The sequence below is a fragment of the Bacillus rossius genome, chromosome 1 (genome assembly GCF_032445375.1).
Source record: "Bacillus rossius redtenbacheri isolate Brsri chromosome 1, Brsri_v3, whole genome shotgun sequence".
NCBI classification, from domain to species: domain Eukaryota; kingdom Metazoa; phylum Arthropoda; class Insecta; order Phasmatodea; family Bacillidae; genus Bacillus; species Bacillus rossius.
The window spans coordinates 94,561,687-94,582,494 of NC_086330.1; the positions used below are offsets into that span (position 1 = coordinate 94,561,687).

General features: G+C 35.6%; 1 protein-coding gene across 5 annotated transcripts in view; it reads left to right on the forward strand.

Annotated features, from left to right (window-relative positions):
* LOC134540340 (RNA-binding region-containing protein 3-like) overlaps positions 1-8,431 on the forward strand; it is a 36,404-nt gene extending 27,973 nt beyond the window's left edge. For all 5 annotated transcript variants that reach the window (XM_063383012.1, XM_063383044.1, XM_063383035.1 and 2 more), the window contains exons 4-6: positions 93-556; positions 2,642-2,798; positions 8,111-8,431. In XM_063383012.1, the coding sequence (XP_063239082.1) occupies positions 93-556; positions 2,642-2,798; positions 8,111-8,273 (784 nt within the window). In that variant the 3' untranslated portion in view covers positions 8,274-8,431. The remainder of the gene's footprint in view (positions 1-92; positions 557-2,641; positions 2,799-8,110) is intronic.
* The last annotated feature ends 12,377 nt before the right edge of the window (positions 8,432-20,808 follow it).

A 20,808-nucleotide genomic window follows, 5' to 3' on the forward strand; every position in this document is an offset into this window, starting at 1 on the left:
TGTGAAAATTAGTTAAATAAATTAATTATTAATGAACATAAAATTGGTGCAAAATGAGATGCTTTGTAGAGTAACCTTGTTGGTGTGAACAGACGGGAAGAGAGTCCTCCCAGACAGGACACGGCAACGGAGGAGTCAGAGTTGGAGAGTGACGGAGAAGGCAACAAACGTCCGGAAGACATCATACCCGAGAAGCGGGCGTTGCCGCAGAAGAAGATGCGAGTGAAGCGCCCCAGGCTGAGCCAGCTGGCAGCGGCACCTGCTGTGCCCAGGGCCGCCAAGTCGGTGCTGAGGCCGGAGGAGGTGTTCGAGCGGGAGGACGCTGCACCGACACAGCGCCGCATCGAGCTGAAGCTGGCACCGGAGCCATCGCTCGAGAGGCACGCGGAGAGCACGAGTGGGGTCGCCGAGAGTGCGGGTGGATTCGGGCTGATGTTCCCGGCCAGCAAGGCGCCGGCTCCGGAGGAAGAGAAGGACTCCGAGGAACGAGTAACCGAGGATGACGACGACTGTATCACTGCGGAGAAGCTCGCGGAAAACCGGATATCATCCAGAGGTACGTAAAATCACAACCCAAAGTGTATTGGGACGTTTGCAGCTCAACTAAGTAGAAAGTGTTCTGTGCAAGTTCATGGTCATTATTACAGTAATGTTATCAATAAAATTCATTTAACCTGTGATTTTATGTGAAATAAATTATATTCATCATTGTAAATTAGTAATTTAAAAACTAGCTTTTAAGGTCTGCTCAAAATATCTTAGTAACATCTGTTAGTAAATAGAATTTAAGAAATTTTTTTAGGTCAGAATGGTAGTTCCATTGTCTCATTACACTTAAAAAAAAAGGTAAAAGTAGCTAAAATGAGTTTTCAAAGTAAGTTTAACAATTAAAACCATACGACCATGGTTTGTATCCTCTTGTGCAATAAAAAATTATGGACGTTACCATCAAAAGGCAGACAGCTATTTGTAATATTACTAAATCACACAAGAAAATAACAATTGAATACTAAATGCACAAAAAATAAATTTTGTGGGTTTGTTCAGTTCTATCTGTGATTACTAAGGACTGGAAAAACAAACATCACCTGTTCATTGGCTGCTGACGTGTGGGGGCATTTTGAATGGATAACTTGTGATTCAATACTTTTTTGAGTGTGTCTAATTGGGCCAGAGTCTTCCAGATTAACAGTGAACCAATAGCAAAATCAGCACAAAGGTATAATTATTTGAATTTTAGCATGTCACAAGATGAATCTGCAAATTTTCCAGTCTCTACTGATCACAGAATTTACCATGCTAAAGAATACCGGATTAAGGGAGCGCCAACTGTATTAGTTTTATCTTTGGGTGTTTTACCAAAAAAGTACTCAAAATTTTTGCCAAGTATCAATATATTGGTGATTTATACCGTGCTTTTAATTAATTCCTGGTATTTTACATAGGAGAAAAAAATCTGGTGAAGTAAAATTACTTAAATGAACTTTGATCTCAGACAGTTCTTCATGCTCTTTATAGTACTAATCAACCTTTCTGTAAAGACATTTGTTACACTAAATTTAAAAAAAAATTAGGTATGCAATGTTTCAATAATTTGAAGTGGCATCTACTTTTCACATGCATGATCTTTGTTATCAGTAATAAACAAAAAACTGACCCATGTTAATTTTGAAAACCTACAATGTCCAATTTTTTTGTATTGCTTCTTTTGTAACACTGTTGAGAGTTCAGAAACAAAGCACCAATTTTATTATGCATTTCTTTAGATGACTTTATTCTCTTTCCAAGCCCAAAATAAGCCTAGTAAAATTCAAATTTATGTTCCAACAATGAGTGTTTGTTTTACAATTTTCATCTCCAACAGCATACATAAATGATTTTTTCTTGTTACATTTTGACTCATTAACACATAGCTTTATATGCATATTATTCAATTTCCTTTCTTCACTGACTATACTGTGATTCCACATACATAGTAAATCAATTATTAACTTCTCTCATATCTCAGAGGAAGTCGAGAATACAAATGTCAAAAGTTTAATCTAATTGTCTAAGTCATAAATTGTTAATACGTACATGAACTATATAATTTCAATATGTATTCTTTCAAGATGATAGTTTAAAATACATAGCTAATTGCTGAAAGCCCAGGCCTTGCCCCTAATTGAGTGATTTTTGTGAAGAGAGGTAGGTTTGCACTTACAATTTTGGCTTACTAACGCAAATATAGTTCTAGCTAAACTGATATTTAAAGTTTCTGTCTCATGTGCCACATTTGTAATTTAATTTTCTTGTCATTACCGTTATTCAATCCTGTAAATTTTTCGCACTATCTCTTGTATTTGTTGTTTGTTCACATATTTGCCACCAGTTATTTCCTAAACATTCCTCGCAATATTTGAAATGTCATATTTTTGATCATAATAATTATCACTCATAATAATTAACATCTGGTGGAAAAATCTGAGAAGAAACACAAAGTGCAAGAGAGCTGTTGTGACAACTTTGCAAGAATTGTCCTGAAATTAACATCCAGCGTGACCGGAGAGACTGCACATGTACGTCAGTTACACATGAAGATGTAATAAGGAACAGCAAGTAGGTGGTCGGTTGTTATAGTCTCTCTCTCGCTTCCTTACAGATCAGAAGCACCTGCCAGTGTTCAAGAATTACCAGCCCGGGGTGCCGTCGTGCCGACTGTACATCAAGAACCTGGCCCGCCAGGTGGACGAGCGAGACCTGCACTTCATCTTCCGCCGCTACCGCGTGTCCAACGTCTTGGAGGAGCAGGGCAGCATGTCAGTTGAACCAGCACTCTGCGTGGTCTCGTCTGTTTCACGACCCGTCTGGGTGTCTAGCACCCAGTTGCTTCCCACGCAGGAAACATGGCGAACATTGCTGTGGTTTCTCTGAGTACTCCAGTTGCCACTGCCAGTTTCTCCCGCCATTGCTGCATTCTCATTAATGCGACCTCCAGGTGGTGCATCCAGTACAACGGACTGCAAGAGCACGACGGCTGAAAGTCTACACCATGGGGGACCCGACTAGATCCGAGATCTCTTCCAGCCACTTTATAAAAAATACCTAGGTCTAGCGACTTGATCCAAACATTGAACTCATGTAATTTTTAAACTTATACAAACATGTCAAACATGTACTCGACAATGGAAAGCAATGAATTTCTGCAGCTACCAATTATTTTTAAGTAGTGGAAAAATTTAACTTAATGAATAGCAAAAAACCTAAATTGAAAAATGTGGTTGGGGGGAGTGGGCACAAATGGAAGTCAGTACACTGTATAGCCTGAAATACACAAGATGTCTCAATTCAACACTGAATAACCTATTTTGTTTATTAAACAGTAATATTCAATTTATATAGCTCTAGTCCAGTGTTTTATTTAGAAAATTTAAACAATAGTTTATGATGTGAAAAAATATTTAGTTCATAGGGTATGGTGGTTTATAGGTAACTGTAAACGTAAAGAACATAAAATGAGTTTTAGTTAGAAAATCATTAATAAAAGCATTCAATATCTAATACCACACAGATGCTAACATAACAAGTAAGTGTATGAGGAAATTGGGCTACTTACAGTGCATATAATTGTTTTTAATTCATATTAATATTATTTTAATTTTACAGTGACAAAACCGTTTCATTGCAAAAAAAGAAATTAAAACCATGCAAGCATTCAATGTTTTTTCCACTGCTAAAATCGTAGGTCGTGTTTCCAAAATTACTTGTCAGTAAAACAGTTTCCTTGTTTTGATAAGTCAAATGTTTTATATGCCACTGTTTGAGTTTATTTATTTATTTATTTATTAAAGATATAAGTGACATAGATAAAATATTGTCAAAATTTAACTGTTACAAAATTATCAATTCTGTACACACCCAAAAATAAGTTGACCCTGAATGTAAGGATTGCCCAATTATACAAATGAAGGTTCCAAGAAAAATTATTAACTCACATTTTTCATTTTCATACCCAGATCTCTGTGAGAATTAAAAATGCTTGACTAAAACTTAAAGTTGTAGTGCCTCACCCACCAAAGTATGTGTTTAAACCCCACAAATGAGAAGTAGCTGCGTAAGTAAACTATGACTCCGATTAAGATATAGTGATACCAACTAAACAGACCGTAAAATGTTAATCTCCTCAGTGACTGAAAGTAGCAGTCACGTTAACGGAAATTGGGCGCCATTGTAGACCCTTCAAAATATTATTATTACCAAAATTACTTTACTCAAAGGAAATGAAGTTAACATAATTCGTTCAGAAAACAACTGCTTTATGATTTGAACTGGACATTATTGTAAGCAAAAAGAAATTTAGTTATTAATTACTTATTTAAAATATGGGCTTATGTATGTTCTAGTTAAATATAGCTATCATTCAAATGCTATGCTATTGTAGGAGTGCAATTTATAAGACAGTTACCAGTACAAGTGTTGAAATCTTTAAGTAAAATATCAGTTAGAGTATACAAAATCCTCTACTTAAAACACTTGATTATCAACATTCCAAAAGTTACTCTGTTTAGCAAAGTCGATAAAGACGTTATTCAATAATAATGTTACAAGAATAGTTATGTATCTCTGGTATACGCTGAGTATATGGGAAAAAATGCACTTAAATAGGTTGTAAAACAAATTAGAATCTAGTATATAAAATTAAAACATTAAGTTAAAAGGATACTTCATTTGAATGTTAACTAATGAACTTAAATCACTACTCAAAATTACACACAACACATTATAACCCTACACAAAAGGCAGTGTGACAAAATTTACCTTATTTACATACTACATTTACAATCGGGGTTCATCGTATTTCCTACATTAGGAAATTATAGTTTTCCTCTAGCATTGATGACAATGATATGGGTCCTACTCCACAACACCACGGTGATAGTACTGGAATCCGCCAAAGTTTTGAAACAAGGCACAATGACTCTTGGGAGTGCAGAAATCCTTCTACAGCAGCGCTACACCACCCCAGTTCCAAACTCTGTTCTGAGGCTGTCGACGATTCACTGAAGTATCACCGTCCTCCAATTGTTCACTAGGTCAAAGTCATTTCTTAAATCTTAAAGCAAACCCGTAACAGCTGGGTTTTGACGTGATCCGTATTGATCTTGATAATTCAAATATTACACGAAACCAGAAAAGTCATGTGTTTGTGCAAACATAATTCGTGTAACTCGTTTCCACTTCCAATGCAGTTAATGGTGAACACTCACAATGGTTCTGATCGACGTCAGTTAAAGTAGTTCACTTATTGTGTCTTGAAGTTCATTTCCCCACATATATTTTTGCATATACACAAAATAAATATATTTTCCAGCAACACACAATGCTTCATTATAATTTTGTCGCTTCATAGACAGCTTCTTAGTAGTCCAATTGAATACATGATAGTAGTGAAGCTCATTCAAGACAAAATGCTTCCGCTTATGTCAAATGCTAAAGCAAGACCCTCTGTTCCAAACAAAAATCTTTGAGTCCATCCTTTTTTTTTTTCCTAGCTAATAAAATCCTAACATAACAATGCTCAAAGAGTAATACATTACACTATCAAGAATTATAATTTTGCAAAGACAAAATGCCTTACAAGTAAAATATTTACATTCTATGGTTGTAGTTAAATAAAAAATCAAAATTGATAATTTTTGTGTTTAGCTATTTCTCCACAATATCCATACTAATGAATAATGATTTATATAGCAAGTATAGTAAGTAGTAGCTTGGCTACAACCCAGTAGCCAAGCTACTTCAAACAATGGCCATGAAAGCCTGCAAACATTATTAACTTCTATACACCTATCCCTCACTTAGCATGACTAATTCGTTCCTAAAAATGCTCGTGTTATTCGAAATCGCGTATTCTGAAGCATTGGTTTCCATAAATAGCAAGGCTAATTTATTTCATCTGTTCCAAAATTGTGTAGGAAAATATACTTCACTTTATACAAATGCATTGAATAACACTCAACTATAAATATGTCACACCATTCATCTTCATATGCCTCTCATCGCACTTTGTATGACAAATTCGACACAGCGTAACGGGAGATACGTGGTTATGTGTTATCGTCAGTCAGCTGGCTGACTTGCCCGTCCGGGCGTGATCTTCAACTCAAGTCACGTACATTTCCAAACCATCCTTTACTGACAGTGAAACCAATATTACTGTCCAGATAATTACATTTTAATTTTTCAAAAATTAAAGTGCTTATTCGCGTATCACCACCTGGTTCACACCAATCCTGTCAGGCCAATGATTATCGATACTGGAACATAAATGAATCATCTGTTCATTTATGTCCCGGTATCTAATGTCAAATATATTCCCGCTAGTACAACCAACAGCATCACACTTATATAAACTTTTGGTAAGATTCCTTATTTTGTACGATTGTGCACACAGTAGACTTGCTTAAAACTAAAGTGCGACCAACATAAGCGTGGCCTTTATGACAATCTGCACGCTGTAATACTTCTAGTTTTGTCTCAAATACTTGAACACGGTGCATTATGAGAGATCAAGCACGTACAGTTACCGGCAACTAAATGGGCAGACATTGCTTTTGTTTGAGTGAATTCCCTGCCACTGGCTAGACTGAGTTCACGGCCCGGTTTGTGGCCAGACGACAACAGTACTGCACTGCGGCATACGTACGGACGTAAAAACATTTGGTCCTTTACACTCCATTGCTGCAATTTAACTTGCTATAGCTGATGTTTGTACAACAGCCAATAGCGTAGTCAGACCTGCGCGCACATCTCTTCCTCCCCTTGTTTGGCTAACTGTATCCCATGGCACATCTGTTGTTTACAGAAGTTGAAACAGAGTTCGTGGCGTCGTGCTCGACTTTTTTTTGCCTGTGTCGAGATTTTGTGTTAACTGAAATTTACAGACGTGCTATTTAAGACTGGGGCAGTAAAATTCACATCGCGCTAAATGAATCTGCGCAATCTGAAGATGTGCTAAGTGAGGGATAGGTGTATAGTATTTTTAAAAACAATAAATAAAAAATGTGTGCATGTTCTTATCATACACATGTGTTAGAAGTTATACTTACTCTGCATGATAAAAAAACTAACTTTAATTCTGCATCCAAATAATTAATAAACATAAAAAAGGACGGGAGTGATATTATAAATATGGTTGGTAAAGTATAAATTCATTCAAATTATACAATATAAATAAATACTCAGTATTTAATATTGATATAAAGATGTAAAAATTACATAATTATTAAATTTAGTAAAATAATCAAAATAAATTTTTATAAATATATAAAATCAAATATGCTGATTTTTTATTCTAATTCATTAATTTTAATTGTGTATTAATAATTTAATACTTTATAATGCATATAAATTATAAATACGGGAACATAACCTCACATAACCAAGCCCATGAAAACAGCCAGGAGACTACTAAACCTTCTAGACTATCCCTGCCAGTGACAATGGAAAATTACAAGCAACCTAACATCGTTATACATGTGGGAACATAACCTCACTTAATTAAATACACTTGAAAACGTATATAACCACAATATATATCACTAAAATTCAAAATAAATAAATGTTTTCAATGATATGGACCAGTATTCAATATCAATCACTGAATTATAAGTTTAAAAGCATATGAATAATTTTTTATTTGTATTTAGCCTTTTTTTTATTTGTAGGTATAACCTTTCATTTCATCCTAAGAAAATTTTGTTGCATGGTATGCGTGCATCATAAAAATTCAGTCATAATTTATTCATTATGTGCCTAAAGAAGTATAACATTGAATTAAGTAATTTTAAACACTTTTTTGAACAGTTTTACAATACAACTGCTAATCATTTTCGCCATTTCCACATTGCTATCGGTCATAAGACGACCCATGATTTTTTGGAGTGGTATTGCAATGAATAACTCTCAACTTATTTTCCTTTGGATACGGTATGTTAAACCATAAAAACTTGACCATCTTCAAGTGTATTTAAAGTGATCATGTTTTTAGAATGCATTGTAACATGCTGTATCTGCTATTGTCACCAGTGAACTAGTGCTAGCAATGCAGTGTGAACTTGGCCCCTTTCAGGTTCGACATACGGCTGATGAAAGAGGGCAGAATGAAAGGCCAGGCCTTTGTCACGCTGCAGTCGGTGAAGATGGCCGAGAAGGCTCTGGAAGAGACCAACGGCTACATCCTCAAGAACAAGCCCATGGTAGTCCAGTTCGCACGGTCGGCGAAGGCCAAGTGAGGCAGCTCACTTGCGTTTATCTAATTGTTTACGATTGATTCACTTTTTAATAAAATAATTATATTTTGTACATTTTCTTTCAATAAAACTATTATATTGCCAATGAACTGAAATTTGAGATTGTTTACAGCTCATTAAAAATTTCTTTTTTAAAGTGAGGAATTTGTTTCATTTCTCTGAAACTTTTTTTTAAATTTTAAATGGTGTGAAGTAAAAAATAATACATTTTCTCCTTCCATATACATGAGTTTAATGAATGTAGAAATGAATGGCTGTTTTAAACGCAAAATACCTGAAGGAGCGGATAAAGCAAAGTATTATATAATGTAACAAAAGCAAAATAGGTTAACAGAATTAAATTTTCTTTATTGTGAAACCAAAGATGAGAAATGACAACCTAATGTGTGCACGTAATGGGTCAGGTCTACATGAGTTGTAATTACAACGTCTTGCTGTCAAGACTGTTGAATTTTTTAAAAAAAAGAAATTTTAAGATGAAAAAATTTTATTGTTTGTTATTTTCAGAGATTTGTAGTTAACATCGCAGTAAAGTTTTAGTGTTTGATCAAATTTCCTTTACACTAGAGCTGTGCCGATACAAATCGGCAGCAGCCGATATTTAGTTGAATTGGCATTTCTGCCGATTCACGATACGCTTGTTTATTTTTGGCCGATATTATTTAAAAATGAAAGTTCCTGTCATAACTTTGAACACCATTTCTTAGCTGTGTGTGCCAGCCGTACATATCAAACTTAAACATTCTATGTTTTAATAACGTTCTTGAATCTAGTATATCGTAAATAAATATATCACCAGCACGGTCAAGTTGGATAAGAACAAAACTTGCTTTTGTTTGGAGGATGGCCACTACAAACAATGAAAAAAAACCAACTACTTGAACTGCACAGAAATGTTTGTACTATTGTGACAGAGATTCGTTTAAATTAACTTACGTAAAGTTTTTTAAATTTAATAAAAAAAATAACCTAATAATATACTATTTTACATAAGGTAAATTACTTTTACAGTTTCCTGTGCAAAGCGACCACATGAAACGCGTTTGATAATGTAAATTTTCGCCACTGCATTCCATTCTTGAAATGTAAATATCTACAAAGTCTCGCAATTTTGCACATAAAAATTAATTTTTTTGAACTGTGTACTTTGTGAATCAATATATTTCGTAGTTACCCATTATTAAATAATCCTATTTTATATATTTACAAATTAAATAATTAAATTTTCCAGTCTCCATTAAAAGTCAAGTTTCAATAAGCAACTAACGGGTCATCAACAAACAAATGAAAATACGCTAAAAATACAAGTTAAAACGAGAGAGGTTGTTCTATCTATAAATTAAAACATATGTGCATTTACATTGCATGCTTTTCTTAGAATAAGTTATTTTGGGTAATTAAGTAAATTTTAAAAAAAATTTTTAATCAAAATGTGTTTTTTCCTGTATCTGTGCATTGGCAACAGTCGTATCGATGTATCAGCTTGCCTTTTGTGAATCAGTACAGCTCTACACACTTGTTCATCTTGTACTGTTCAGTAGAGCAGGTAGAACCTTTTTTTTTCACTACCCAATGAAATCATCCACTGAAGTGTCAGATATAAAATGTAGGTAATTGATACTGCCAGGGTAAATGAACATACATCAAAGTGTTTAGAATGACAGGGAAAACTGGTGTTAAATCTTTAGGTTCTACATTAAAAAAGATCACAAACGTGCATTTTATAGGCAGATAGCCCGTCACATATGTCTGTCCGTCCGTCCGTCATCCGTCTTCGTGACCTGCAGCCAATCAAATGGCCCAAAAAATTATATCCATCCGTCCGTCAAAAGCTTGGCAAGATCTAACTTTTGACGGACGGACGGACGGCTGGATTATATCTATAATTTTGGCCACAGCAGTCAATTGTTACCAGAATTCAAGCCTGTGGTGTTTATATAGGTCATTCTGATGCTTTATATAACAAAATTGTTCTTAAAACGTATTCAAAAAAATTTACTCACGGCTCTGAATTGATCCGAAGAAATGCAAACATAAACATGACATAAATAGCAAACATCAAAATAAATCTCTGAGGAAAAAATGTGGACTGCTGGCAGCACTTATTTGGGAAAATATCTGGCAGACGAAAGAAGTCGTTGCTTGGCTAGATGCGTGGCGTTGACAGACAAACGGATAGATGATGGAGGCAATGGGGCTATTTTAATTCCACCGTATTAGAAAGCTGAGCTAGAATTTTATTAGAGTTGAATTTTTAGAAATGTGTAAGCAAACAGAAAAAAAAGGGTATCACCATCATAAACATGGCTGTCCTTCCTTACTTGCAAAAAAATTGTATTTATTTAAGTATCGTTCCTCAGGGTAAAAAAATGTGGGAGTAAAATAAATACATTCAGTTTTGTTATCCTGTGATAAAACTAATTTATTAGCACCAATGGCTTGCGGAGGGGGGAGGCGAAGAAGCAAGCGTGGGAGGGTGGAAGGGAAGGTTCTTTTGTCTTTGATCTGCTGGAGTTCAGTTGCTGCTCACGTTATACTTGCGTTGTCTGTGCGAACAAGGTCAAAGCCAGGCGGGTTATTCTGCCTATTGCTACATGCAACAGTTCAAATTCTTGTATTGCCTAGCTTGCTTTTCAGCAATGTTTATTAACTTGAAAATTAAAACTAGTTTTGCACTCCAGACTATATCCATGAATTAAAAACAACTTTAATTCATGTTTAAAAGTGTTTTCATTCACATACTACAGAATTAAGATATTTACATTCATTATGTAGAAGGCTATAAAGTTTTATTATATCGCAAAAACATCTCCAACATTTTTACTTTCAAAAGGAAATTTAGGAGAGCTATATGGCATACAGTGAATTTTTTTATGTGAACTCTGGAGTCACCATCACCAATCAGCTTACGATATTTCAAACCATATGATATTTCTAACACACTACAAAAAACCTCAAACAATGATTTCTTGTTCCATTGATGATGGACCATCCCAATTTTTGGCACATTTGTGAGACATAACATGAATTTCCTTCTTCCAAGTTTCAATCAAAAAATTTAACAATATTTGTTATGAACTAAAAAAAGAACTCTCTTAGTTCTGTATCCAATGACAGCACCCTGAAAATAAATTGTTTATTTTCCATTAAATGTCACCTTCAATTAAGAAGTGATACATTTACGAAAATGAGGCCACACCAACTAAGGGTGCGAGAGATTTCCCAGTTTGAATGCCGGTTCCGGCATGGCCGAATGTGTTATTTTTCAAAGTAATTTTGGAAGCCATCTTATAATACTTTCAGCAAAAAAAATGTGGAACATTAAAAAATATTTCTAAACAAACTACACTATACTACCTCCTTGACGTCAAACTAAGCCGCCTCTATCAAACAGAAAACCACTGTTTAAACAGAAAAAAATTTAATTCATTACATGTACATCTTATTTATTACACCAGAAAGTGCATCATCCTTTGTTTTGTATGTTTGTTTAGACCCAGTACCATCTGCAACAATTAGAGGTATTCCATCCTTGTCAACCTCATCAGCAGTCTTTGCCAACTCAGCCTCTTCTACTCCAGCTTCTGGCATGACATCTTCAAGTACATTGTTTATGGATTCAGACATACCTACCAGGTATCTCTCGATATGCAACTTCCAGTTGTAGTAGCCACTTCCTGTTGTCACAACACCCACAGCTGTAGCCGCAGCAATGACATTCATAAACTTGGCAGTCTATTCAAGTTTTTCTGTGCGAACATGTTTAACACTTTAAAGTTAAAAACTAAGCACTTTTCGTTGACAAGTTTCATGTCTAAAATCGTGCAGTCAAACGGACAATGATTACCAATAGACGTAATGCTCTCTATAATATTCCCGGTCCACAATTCTTCTGCCTTCCTTAAGAAATTCAACATGTTTGTTTGTGTTGGCATCAGCAATTTCAAGAGTTCTGAAATAAAATTCAACATAGTATATATAGTCTTTAGAAAACAATATTTTTTAAGTATGACATTTAGTAGCATTTCACAAACACAATGCTTTTGGACAATATTAGGAAAAAAAAATTATGTACGAACCTATCTCATTATTTGTGGTACATACATCATCCTCACAGACATGTTCTACATCGGAGTGGTTATTTTTCCTAATTTTAGGAATTTTTTCTGCATCTTTACTCCCATGGCTGATATTGAATTTTGACGTGGATATCTATCAGTTGAAATTTTAAGAAGGAATCTTGCACTATATGTTATGTTTTTTTTTTCGAACAATGATTTTGTATTATTATTTATAAATCCCTGAAAATAGTAAACTTTAGTTAAAAAGAATTTGTTTCTACACTTTTATTAGAATATTCACATATATTTTTAAATATTGCTTAATTTAAAACAATACAAACCTAATATAATCTGGTTTTTAGCAGTGTTGACGATTTGACAAAAAGTTTAGTCTAAAAATCATCCCCAATATTCTTGCCTGTGAAAAAAACAGACAGCATTGTCCTTTGTTGGTTGAAGTTCTGTTAGTTACTAGCCAATTTTTTGCTTCTGTTGTGGATTAGAACTGTTCACAGATTTTATTAAATTACAATCAAAATTAAAATGAAACTATGCATAAAAATAAATACAAACACAACTCTATTAAAAAAATTTTTTTAATTTACCCAATGAAACACACATTTATTTTCAGATGGTTGACTGTATTCAAACTCGTCAAACTCACAAACTATTTCTGCATAACACACTGTCATTTTCCTAAAAAAAATTAAATAATTCCTTACAAAAACAAGACAAATCACCTGAATATAACATTTAATTAATATTTTACCTGCTTCATACTAATGTTGGAAACTTTGCCACAGCTTACTATTGAAATTTTTGTTTTTCAGTTCAATAATTCCCTGTCTAAATAAGCATGCTGACCTAATTGGGGTGCTGCAGTATTGTGCCGGAAACTAGGAATTTCGACAGGTTTTTTAATTTGTTATTATAATTTTAAATTATTTTGGAAATTTTATTTTTCAAATTTATTGGTTACTATAGGGTATTGAAACTTTGTTAGGCTGGTGTACGCTACGTATTTAAACTTTGTGCCAGTGGACCGAAGCACCTTTCTCAGGGACCTATCTGATATTTTGCTAGTCTAATGTGGACGTTAGCAGACCGGATGACATTTCTCTCGCCTGCAGTCACGTCCTGGGTTTGTAACATTACTTCCCTTCATGACTAAAATCGCATAGAGCAGCTTCAGGCCTGCAAGCTCTATTTCTCGGAGTCCTGCTGAGAGTAGCGAGTCTCGGCACGAACGAGTCTCCCGTAGACGCTCGTTCCCAGCGTCGTTGTGCTTTTCTGTCCCCCCCCCCCCCCCCCCCTCAGTTCTGAGAAATTAACCTAAGAGCATTCATTGCCCTGTGGTGAACCCAGCCAAGGTGGTGGCCTACTACAAGGACATTCTCCATTGCCCTAAAGAGCCCCCCCACGACATCTAGCGGCAGATACTGTAACTTCGCCCCTGGTCGCCAGCGTGCAGAGCACACGCTCGTGACACCTGGTGGCAAGTCAGCTCACCGCCCCCGTTAGTTCTCCTTTACGCCTCTAGAGTGCACCACCAGCTACGCCATAAGGCCCTATGCTTCCTCCTCACGGCCTGTATTAGTCGATTGTATGTTGCTTTCTGTACCTGCCGGTAGAGACCGCAGCAGTCTCCCTTTGTCGCAAACAACTGAAGTCGTGCTTACAACCACGTCGGGCACCTCCGGATACGTTCGGTCCAAAGCCGAACCTTCCCCCTCCTTCTCCCTAGGGCCCTACCGCCCGTTTTAATTAGGAGCATTGTCCGCAATCGCCGGCACTTAGTACTCTGACCTCGGCTACTTACCACGTCTTCTCGGCATCCTCTGCGCTAAGAGGCTTTTCGGCAACGATGTACTCGTTCAAATCAAGAATGTAGTTATCTGTCTTAAGGGATGTGATCCCAGCTAAAAATTTCAGTAGCCAGTCAGTAGGAACATTTAGAACAAGTCATGTATTAGTTGAAATTTTTTTATTAATTCTTTTTATTTCACTTATCGATGAATTCGGTCGCATCATCCGTGGTATTCTCGGTCCGCGCCATTTGGATGTCGGCGCGAAACATCTCCTGAGCCCTGGAGCTACACCCTGTTTGACAGGGTCCAACAGTTGGGTGCCGAAATTACACCCATCATGTTGTGCAGAACCTCCAGCTGCTTTTCCCCCTAAGAAGAGATTTCCCCCGGCCAGACGTCATCCTTTGAAGACCCAGGTGATATTAAAAATATATTTCCCCTTACATATAATGAACTAAATTAATTAAATGCATACCAGCGAACAATGCCTTAAGAACTTAATTGACGAGAATATGTAAAATCAATAAGACTGTTATTTATGTAATCATCGCAAGAATCTAATAAGGTGGAATGTTTCAATTTTTTTTGTTCTGTGATGATGTTTAATTAATATAAATTGTTTTAAATGATTTCGGGGCGGCCCCTTATTTTTGTTACTTGTTAATATCTTATTGCAATGCCAAAACAAAACCTATTTAAATAAACCAGGGAACCTATAGACCAAGCTACTTATGAAGTGTTTATTTATTTTTCATATCCCTTAATCCATTTAAACGATCCATGAGCTCCCAAGTTGCTTGTGTGTGTAGGGAGTATAAATTTGTCTTGTTCACCACCTCATGCCCCCTCTGGTAACACTTGTATTTTTTTCTCTAATATTTCACCCAGCAGTTTCCAAGGTTTTTTGATTAAGTTAAAATAATCTAGTATAGAGGTACGAGGGGTTTTTCAGTATGTAGGTCTAAATTAAACAAAACAGTAGCCATCCAACTTGATTTAGATAAACTTCTTCCATTCTCTGCAATTTTCTGTATGTTAAAAAAATAATTTAATTAAATCAACTTCTCCCAGTTTTATACTGGGAAGTTTTTCAGGGATGGCCTACAAACAAATGAACCGAACTTGCGAGTCTAAACCTTCTTTGTCTTGAAGTAGAAGCTAAAAATCCCACTGCCCTGACGGGGAATCAAACTTGCGTAACTCAACAGCTGGAGCCAACCATAAAAACTGCTACACTTGACTACCGAGGTTCGTGCAAAATTATTTTAAACAATTTGGTAGGTTTACTTCTCACTAATAAATAAGAGTTCTTTAGCGAAGCTCACCTCTATACTGTATGCGATTGAAGCAGTTTCTCTTTTTCTTTTGTGGTTCACAAAGCTTCAAGCAGTCTCGTTTTCTTCTGTTCACTAAGGTTTTCTTCCATCCGTAGTAATACAGTGTGTTGTTTGAACACTGCCAGTACCTATTTTGTTTCATTATAACTTTTCTAATATTATATTATAAGCTTTGAGAAATTTGTATTTTAAACATACACAATGTTTTGGGGTTACACAAATATATTTATGGAATAGGTAGGGCACATGGTACTGTGGATAAGCATACTAAAAGCAATAATTGAGAATACCTTTAAATCACCTTATTTTGCTCTCATGCATGCACACATGCACACACAAGTAACCTGTCTCCCCTCCGAGCACAAGTTCCATTAAAGTACTCTGACTTGGGTCCGGGCTGGCTTCACCGAGTTGCAGCACGAAACAGATGGAACACTACCAATATTTTCATAAACGGCAGATAAAAAACCTTGGATATTTAAGTGATGATTATATGTTTTTAAGACACCAATTTTGTCAGAAAAAAAAATATTTTTGCCTAAAAGCTTGCTTTCTTTCTTTCATTCTTCCAAACAGCACAATACTGACCCAAAGTTGGATATGTGATTATTTATTTCAGTTTTTGACACACAAAAATAACAATTTTAAGATTCATAGTGTTTTATCAACAAAAAAAAATATAGTGTTCACTAACTGTTGATGTCACTAGAGAGAGCTTTTTAGTAACACACATTTTAAAGGTCAAGAATTGTGTTAATTTTTTTATTATGTTATACAATTTATGATTGTGCTTTTGCGAAAGACTAACAAAATTCACAAAAATTTACACATTTTATAAATAACTAATTTATTTATAAAATATACACAATGGCTTTAAATTAGGGATGGGACGAATCCACATTTTGGTCGAATCCGAATCCTTGTTCGAATCCTCAGTGTTTGTCATCGAATCTCGAATCCCAGTCCCACACTAAACTTCACCACATGTTATTAAAAAAAATCACACATTTATTTTAAAAAATTACATAGGCCTATGTATTAAAAAAAATCACATGTGTATTTATAAAATTATAAAATAAGTGCATAGTGTATACACCTGATATAAAATAGAGACAAATAACCTCAAAAACCACACACGTAAGTTTGCATTTGTCTAATTCTCTGTTAAATTAATCCTTCCTATGTTTTCAATAAAATACGTTTGTATAAGAGACACCATTTAAAAAAAGTTACGTTTTTTTCTGCAATGTTATATTATTGAAGGTTGGAAATGATAGAGTAGTTATGCTAATTGACAAAATGCAGCGTAGTTTATCTTATGTTTGTGCCATTTCCGTTACCTTTATAATATAGTTTAGGTATACAATTTTCTAGAGCTGGACGAACCTCAGTTCTCTGGTTTCGAACCGAGCCGAACCGAACCTCATACAGAAATAATTGTTTTGAATTAAAATGAACCGATGACCAGCATTTTGGTCTTTAACTGAGTGGTGAGAAAGAAAGGTTCTCCAGCCATATGTAAAATTAAAACATTATATAGCTTAGCTTATATATATACCAACTTTTAATTCATGAAGAAGTTCCAGCATTTAGTTCTTTAACTGAGTGGTGAGAAAGAAAGATTCTCCAGCCATATGTAAAATTAAAACATTATATAGCTTAGCTTATATATATACCAACTTTTAATTCGTGAAGAAGTTACATCTAAATTTCATAAAGACTATATTCCTTTTTAAGTGTACACTAACCTTCATTTAAAAAAAATGTTATAAAGATGACGAACATTCAGCATAAGGCCACATAACATATTTTTGTGGTAGACATAACCTAACATTTTTAATAAGTAAAACTTTTTAATAGGACATAAAAAAAAGACGAATATGAATTAAGTTACCTATCTACATATTTTTGTGGTAGACTTTTCATTTCATTTCATTTATTAGCGTCCTATATTTGACAGTACATATGTCCAGGTTTTGTCAGTAACATTTTTGGCATCTACCGCGATTGTAAATATTTACCTAAAAAAACAATGCAGCAATTTATGTAGATGCACTGAGGAATTCATTAACAGAGTATGGAGCTATTCGTAGTAGGTAATCTTTGAGATGTCGTTTAAATATGGTATGTGACATAACCTAACATTTTTAATAAGTAAAACTTTTTAATAGGACATCAAAAAAAAGGCGAATGTGAATTAAGTTACCTATCTACATTACAAAACCCGCTGACTGCAGTTGCTGTTTTCTTGGAAGAATGCTGCTCGTTAGAAGAAACTTTAGACGGTTTTTTTGGGGTGGTTCTGGGTCATCCGGGTCGTCATTATCTTTTCTTCATTTGGAAAACTTAAACGACGTTAGCCTGCTCATCGCAAATCACCTCTAGAACAATAATATTGTAAACGTAACGTAAAAAGTGTGGTTATAGAAATTTGCGTCGGAAAAAAGAAAACACGAGAAATAATGATGGCTGCCGCGACTACGCTAGTCAAATTAGTACCGTACTGTAAAATTTACTGGACTGGTACTTTTAATACACAAGATTAAATTAATATTTTCATTACCTGACTGTTATAACCAAAAAGGCCAAAGAAAATAAATACATCCCAGTAATTTAAAATACGTAATTTACGTAATCATTTCCTACCACATTTGTCTTGTGTTAACTTGATCACGTTAGTTTTGCCGAAATACGAGAGTTCTCGTACATGCGCTTTAGTTTAAAGTATGGGGTACGCAATTTTTGGTGATTTTACAACACTTCTCGTACACGCACTATAGTTAAAGGTATAATATACAATACCTTTGGCATTTGTACGATAGTTTATATTACGTAGTACGACAAATGCATACAAAATTCTCTAAAGTAATAGTGATGGGCAGAACGGTTCTTTTGACCGAACCGGTACTTTCGGATCAGTTCCGTGAAAGATTCGTTCAGAACGATTCGTTCATCTCGGTCATTTCGTTCTTTTCTGTGAATAGGATCTGGCTCTTTTATCAGGTGACGTAACTCGTTCATCCTTTAGAGTATTGGCTACGTGTTTGCTTCCAGCCTCCCCTCGTTATCGCGTGACCCGATAACGAGAGGAGGCTGGATCGCGTGGGTGGTTATCTTTATCTACTCTGCATGGGTAAATGAAATTTCAAACGTCTAGTTGTATACTGACTGTTATAAAATTATTGACTGTTGATCGCTGCAAATGCTTCATGCAGTGATTCTATATAATACGGGAGCATTAAATCTAAGAATGTTAGGTACGAAAGTGATCTTTCTTAACTTTAATTTGTAATCGCACTATTATAGCTAGTACTTGAACATTGCTTTTCGTAGCCAGTGAATCACAGTTGCGTATATGAAACAAGATTATTTATATTGTATTACTTTTTAAGTTACAAATATTAATATACAGGCTATTTACACTCTAGAGAGAGTAAAGTGTTTACATGTAGACCAACACATTTAGAGAAAAAAAGACAAAAATTGAATACTACTACTGCGATTCAGTATGAAGAGAGAAAAATGAAGTAGGTACATTAATTAACACCTAAATGGTAAGTGTGAACATTTGTAGTTACTTTCCCTGTTATTTTTAATTCATGTTTTTTTTTTTTCCCCAAATTTGTGTATGTGAATGTGAAAACGCAATTTTAAACCACTACTTAACAGTTGACATTTTCAGGTATAGATACTTTTCATGTTACCCTATTTTATTTGATCAGTTATCGTTTGCTCTTATGAACATGCTCACGCTGTGATTACTAATTCTTCAGACTCCTGACGTCATGAATCATTTCACGAACGAATCAGACCGGGCGCGTGGCCGGTTCTCTCATCTCGTTCTCTCGTTCTCTCCGCGTTTTCGTTCTTCCGAATCTTTCAAGGTACCGGCTCTCAAAGAGCCGGTTGGTTCTCTCGTTCTCTCCGCATTTTCGTTCTACCGAATCTTTCAAGGTACCGGCTCTCAAAGAGCCGGTTCTTTACATCGCGAACGAATCGCAAGATTTCGTTCTCTCAAAGATTCGTTCTTTTTGAACGAATCGTTAACGAACGACCCATCACTATAAAGTAATCAAAAAACAAAGCGCGCCCATATGCGACGATTAATAATTTTTTTTTTTTCTCTGAGCTTGAAACTGTTGAGGCGACGATTATGCGATAAAAGTCGGAATATTACAAGTAATGGAATTTTGTTGAGCTGTTTTGTGAATGGTCTCAAATGGGGGTTAGAAAATTAGAAAAACGTAATTTTTTTTAAACGAACGTTCGGTTTTTCGAATATATTTTAAGAGGTTTCGAACCGAACCGAACGTAGGGGTTCGGTTCGGTTCGAAATTTTCAAACTTCGCCCAGCACTACAATTATCAATTACTACCTAAAACTCTTAAAAACCCACCTCGAATCCCACCTCGGATCCTACGAATCCTCGAATCCATAGGATTCGGTATGTTCGACGAATCCAAGATTCGAAAATCCCATCCCTACTTTAAATAATTACATTGCACTCACTGACAGGACAGTAGTGCTCAATATATTTTCTACAAGCGGAATTAGTAGGGGGAGCACGCCGGTTCTGTTACACTATAAACAAAGGACAGGTGTTTGTCTGAGCACGTGGGGGGGCGTGGCACCAACATGGTCGGGTGGGCGTTGCCGGGAGCCACGTGTAGGGGTCCGCAGGGGGTTGTTAACGTCACGTGGAGGGGGGTGTGTGTATGTTTCTATATGAGGAAGGTAGGTAGCGCTTGTGTCGCGCGCCGGAATTATTTTTTCAAGTATAAAAATGTGAGGGCGGGTGGCGGTTGGATTCGAACCTTTGTTTCTGTATCGTTAGTCCGTCACGCTAACCACAGGACCACGAGACCATGTTGGAGAAATTAATGTCAGATGTAGTATATATGCTTATAAAATATTTTTTTAAAGAAAATGTATATTTTTTATAGTGCTAAGCGGCAAATTTAAAAAATATACAGTGTCGGCTGCTATGCGGTCGCCATGTTTATTTTTTTATAGTGGTAAGCGGTAAATTTAAACGAGGTGCATCGGCTGCTAGTCGGCCCCCATGTTTTATTTTTTATAGTGCTAAGCGGGAAATTTAAAAACGGGCCGGCGCCATGTTTATTTCAACATTGAAAAAAAATTTAATTTCGACTGCTAGGAAGTAACCAGAACAGCATACTTTGAAAAAAAAATTAAATAATATTATATGTATGACAATCGATTGCTGAAAGTCGCCATCTTGTAGTACAGCATACCAGGCCGCCGTCTTGTAGCATAGCACACCAGGCTGCCATCTTATAGCACAGCATAC